Source organism: Morus notabilis, unplaced genomic scaffold (assembly GCF_000414095.1).
Source record: "Morus notabilis unplaced genomic scaffold, ASM41409v2 Scaffold43, whole genome shotgun sequence".
NCBI classification, from domain to species: Eukaryota; Viridiplantae; Streptophyta; class Magnoliopsida; order Rosales; family Moraceae; genus Morus; species Morus notabilis.
In genome coordinates, this window is record NW_010360031.1 from 147,671 (window position 1) to 153,071 (window position 5,401).

Sequence of the window (5,401 nt, forward strand, 5' to 3'; positions counted from 1 at the left end):
ATAAATTACACTCTAGTATAAGTTTTAAAGTCTATTTATAAGTGTTTTTTAGAAGCCTCATTTTATGGCTTTGACTAGAAGCTTTTTTAAAAAACTGAATAACTTCTGACTAGAGTATTCAAACACTTCCAAAAACAGCTTTTAGAGTTAAAAAACTAAGAACAGTTTTTAAGAAGTTCTTTCAAACATGCCCTTAAAAAAGGACAGGTAATAAACGACATGAACTGTGAGACCGCAAGAATCTGCAAAAATGATATCAATACAACGGATGACATCCAGTTTAAAAAGATAACAACCTCATAAAAGGACGCAGACAATCTGTATGAAAACGACAGTAGCTTGAAAACAACATATGAAATTAAAACGACAACAACAGGACTGAAGGAACTCTAATAGTACGAAAACAATATTAAAGAATGACAATGGTTTGATACTAACCTGCTCGTAACAGAGTACAGAGGCAGCGAAGTTAAGAGAGTTGACACAATTCTCATTTTTTGTAACTTCAGTAGACTAAAAGCTTTTTCGCTAGATCGAAGAAGCTTTGCGAATTTTGTTGATATCGGGTTCTGTTTAGTGGATCTTGTTTGTTTATTTTTCATTTCTTGGTATCAAAATATTTAATTCAGTTGCCAAATCCGTTTTCCTGTCTTGCAAAATCAATAGTGTTCAATTTGTTTGTGCTTCGTTTGTTTGATAACTATGACCATTGTTTGTTTATGGTTTTTTTGCCTTTCAATCCTTCGAAAACCTTTACGGATTTTTCGACATATGGCCAACAACAAATCACCACTACATAATTTACAAGACACTAGTATCTTGGTCGTCTTCTTCAATTATGGAAGTGATTTCGCTGTCCATTTCCCTGCCGATTTCCACCGTCTTCCAGCTACTTCCGAATGAGATCTCACCGTCATAGGTTCCTCTGGTGGAGACTATCTTCGGTTTCGAGTTCGACCTCGACATGCTTGTTATGTCTTGCTTTCCATTATGGTAGTGGCGGCCGTCACATGAGACTTCCTCTTCTGTGATCTCTAAAGAGCTAAAAGTAGTAGTAGGAACTGTAGTAGTATTAGCAGCGGCGGTAGTCATCGAAAGTGTTGAAGTAGGAAGGTGTTGTTGTTGCTGTTCTGGAGTGTTTTTATTTGGTTCATCTGTATTCGAAAGGTCAGTCGTATCAGAGTGCCACGAAATTGAGGGTCTGTGACTCGAGATAGGATTGTTCTTTGTAAGATTGCGCCTCGCATTCTTGAGCCAGACATTAAGGCCTTGGACCACATTCTCTGTGAACACTGCTCTCTTCATGCCAGAACCCATCTGTGAAAATTTTACCATAATATTTTGTGGTTCCAGAAAAAAGATAAATGAAGATGTTTTACAGCCATTATGTGCTAGTACCTGAGTAACAAGTGCATAAAGAGGTAAGGTGAGGTAACCACAAAGGAACTGCACAAGGACTCCCATGGAGATTGTTATCGCGATATCTTCCTTAGCGCGGTTGAAGCAAGATCTTTGACCATATTCAAACTGTTGTTGTCAATTTTGGATCAGCTTTTTTTAGAATTTCACAAATCTTGAGCTTACCAACATAAGATACCTACCCATGTCCAGGTGAAGAATGCCAGCTGAAAGGAGTTCTGCAGATTAAAATTTAACCGTTAGAATTACGCATATCAGTAAGCTATTGACATTATCTTTACACGTGAAATTCCCATTTATAGTTTTTGTTATGTTTTTACTCAATCAATTTGCAGAGTCGTGAATCTCTAATCCGACCTGACCACATTAAGAGTAAAAACATCTTTTGCCGGATTTACTAGTTTCCTGAGCGATTAATGAACTCTACGAAAGCGAAATACATTAGCGAACCGTCTAAGTACCTGGATTAGGACAAACTGGAGGAGATGAAGAAGCCAATGAGGTTTTCCAAACCAGAACAGATCATTATTGGGTTTTACAACAAAGCTTCCTTGAATGACAGAATTCTTCTTGTAAGTCTCCAAGCCCATTTTGGTTATTATGATTTGCAGTTTTGTCCCCACAACCAGAATAATCTTCCATAGAGCACATGGAAAGGAAGATTGTCAAGACTAATCTTAGATAGATTAAAATAAGCATGCCAAAATAAAGGAAAACTTAACAACTTAATTTGAAGAAAAGAACGAAAATAATAAGGTGAAGTTTCTAATCATACCCCTAGAGGAATGAAAGTTAGCCAGTAATGGTTGTAAAACTCTGCAGGCAGATCAGAGATACAAAGTTACCAATTCAATCAAAACATACTTATGACGCAAAGTGTTATGTAAGAAATTCTAGGATTTGGATTAATCATATTACCGTGCGCGCTGAAGAATATGAAAAGAATGCAGAAGATCCAGATCCATAATCTGCAATAGTAAGTGCCAGAGTCTTAATATTCTCCCTAGTAATATGTTAGCCTAACACTTTTCTTTTCCTTTTTCCGTTGACAACGAATTCGAGCCGTGCTGTTGAAATGAACTTTACCTGACTCCAACAACCTGCTCAAAATCATCATCGTAAGCTCTGGCAAGAAATTTCTGGAAGTTGAAGTCGCTGCCTTCAGCAAAGTTGGCCTGTGGAGGGTGGACTTTTTTAAGTCTTTGCAAGCTGTTGGATGTTCTTAAATTCTGTTAATGAAGTTTATCTGTTATAGCTTACCGAAATGAACCCGTTCCGAAGTGTGAAGTAGTCAATTTTCGAGATTGCTGAGCCACTGAATTGTCGAACCAAACAAACCTACACATAGATAATGTTACATGATAGTATCAATATTGCTAACATAATACATATTTTGAAAGAAATACAGGAGATTAATTCTATTTTTCTATCATGATATGCTTGGCATTTAACGTCTCTTCTGCTTGTATACAGATAAGACATCCCCTGAAGTACCTAGTTTCAATGTGTTGGTAATATTTTCAACTTTAGAAAATGCAAATTTTTTGAAATTTATGAAAATTAAGCATATGATCAAGATACTTTAGATATAAATCAAACCTGCAATATGTGAAATAATATTTGACTTTGAAGTATCCCTTGTTGTGGTTACTGGTTTTGTTTAGAGATATATAAGGAAGTAAAGACAACTAAATAGCTGAATTATTTTTTTCCTTTTTTGACTTTTGCAACAACATGTCATAAAATACTGACATATATAATGAATCAATTGCCATCTGGGATACTGACTTTCTACTTACTGGGCCAAGCAAGAAAGGGTATTTACTCCAGAACTTCAAATGCCGTTTGCCGAAAGATGTTTGATCTATATACTGGAACCTCCTTGGATCTGTAACATGTATATGACATTAAAAATTGTACTTGTAGGAGAGAAAACACTGTAATAAAAAAGTTGATTTAAATCTTTGTAAGAGAAAACACTGTAACAAAAGAATTTGAGTTGTGAAAAGAACAAGGATTGCTGAGTATTTAATGTACCATTAAGAATTTGATACTCAAGAGTTCGAGTTTCGTCCTCCCATGCTTTCCATCTTCTCATCTGCTAATTATATTAGTCATAAGTAATGCTAATACGAGCAAAATGATATCCGACCCTACTTATTAAATATGTGAAAATTGTAGTAAATAACAGCTTTCTGAAAATTATTTTAACAAATGATAGTATTTTAATTAATTCTGATCTATAATCCCTATGATTTTCATTGATTTTCCTAAATTTTGACTTTGTAAGATAAATTATTTAGACACCTTAGCCATCCCAAGAAACATTGTGATGAGGCAGTAAAGAACATGAAACACTGCCAATACGGAGACGAAGATATTCAGCTGCGAAACTCCTTCCCTTGACATCAGAGAAACCATCCCCTGGAAATCACAAACAAAATATTTGAATTAAATTTGTAAAAGGAGATCACAGAATGGTGCAACTTATGAATTATTATGATATTATTGGACCATAATTATAAGTAAAACACACTTTTCCTTTCATGGACTTTTTTGCAAATATAGTTACGTTGACTACGCAATAGGCTTTGCAGTCAGCTAAAATAATGGTATTAGGAAGGAAAAATTGAACTATAATTAAGAGGGAATTCATTACCATTGACTCGCAGTAATTTTGATCCTCATCGTCGGTTTCCGCGGAAAGACTCATTGTGTTAGACTGATCATGATCATATTCATCAGAGTATGGTGGTGAAGCTTGTGTGGCCGATGCCACAGCTGGTTCTACAGACTCCAAGGGATCTTCACATGGAAGAAAAGAATTTGCCACACTATGGCTGACACAGATTTTCGATATCGGTACTTCCGACACCGTGAGAAGCAATGATATGAATCCCAGCTTCATCATTTCTGTAGGCAAATTCAAAATAGTTTATTTGATCACAAAGATCAGTTTAGTTTATAACTTTGTAATAAATAACTGATCAAGACCGAAGATGTATATATTATAAGAAAATACCGTGATGTATTCAATATATTTTGCTAACCTGCTTTGGACTTCTCCAAAGCCCTATTGAGAGACTTTCTTTTTCTTCTTCTGAGAAACTGATCATCAAATTAATTAACAAAACAATTAAACCCCATGGCTTCAAAGGATCAAAAATCGTTTAATTTGTGTACAAGTATGGCGTCAATATATATATATATATATAATATATATCTGTGTGTGTGTGTATTTGTGCAGTACGCATATATATTACCTTCGTTAGACATTGAAGACCGGCTTCAATGATAAAAGATAGAAGGAAGAAAAACAAAGCAAAAATGGAAACAGCCCAAGTTGGCGTATATTCAAGGGAATTCCCTGTGGCCATCTCTCTCTCTCTCTCTCTCTATTTTTGACAGTTTCCTTTTCTAGGTCAAGTTAGAAATAAGAGGGAACCAAAATGCTTGTATTTATACGTGCTTTTCAGCAATAAGGCAAAATTTGTGGGATTGTATTTGTCAAACATATCGCTTTCTTAGTTATGATTTGTCATCATACGTACAAGCACGTACGGAGGTTTCTTTTGCTTTATAAAATTTTCCCGCAGCCACGTACTTCTGCGTTCACCATCAACATGGCACTGTCAAGAAAATTACAAAATTAGGAAATTTAATGAAGGAAAAGTAATGCACATTTGAGCTTAATTTGATTTCTTTATTTATGATGTACGTAATTAGATTATTTATATCATAAGTTTTTAACCTGCAGTGTCAAAAGTATATTATTATAGGTAGTGGCAAACTTTTTGACATATAACTTTTTTTTTCAAAAAAAAAAAAAAAAAAAAAAACCTTTTGACATATAATTATATGCAAAATTTCCCCCATATAATGGCTTATTCTCCCGGGGAAAAAATAATAATGCAAAAGTCAAAAGTACATGCATGTGACAGAGATCATAAGCAAAAGTCTTCATGCTTATCAATATGTAGCC

The 5,401-nt window shown here is 34.8% G+C and overlaps 1 protein-coding gene across 1 annotated transcript; it reads right to left on the reverse strand.

The window, feature by feature from the left end:
• Nucleotides 1-575: 575 nt before the first annotated feature.
• On the reverse strand, nt 576-4,832 carry LOC112091145 (MLO-like protein 12). Its single transcript, XM_024164032.1, has 14 exons — nt 4,683-4,832; nt 4,470-4,527; nt 4,079-4,332; nt 3,727-3,843; nt 3,457-3,517; nt 3,219-3,307; nt 2,680-2,757; nt 2,506-2,594; nt 2,338-2,387; nt 2,195-2,235; nt 1,881-2,054; nt 1,602-1,637; nt 1,399-1,527; nt 576-1,317 (listed from the first exon to the last, which is right to left on the reverse strand). Exons 1-14 carry the CDS (start codon nt 4,794-4,796, stop codon nt 802-804), a joined length of 1,806 nt encoding a protein of 601 aa, XP_024019800.1. The 5' UTR covers nt 4,797-4,832; the 3' UTR covers nt 576-801.
• Nucleotides 4,833-5,401: the final 569 nt, after the last annotated feature.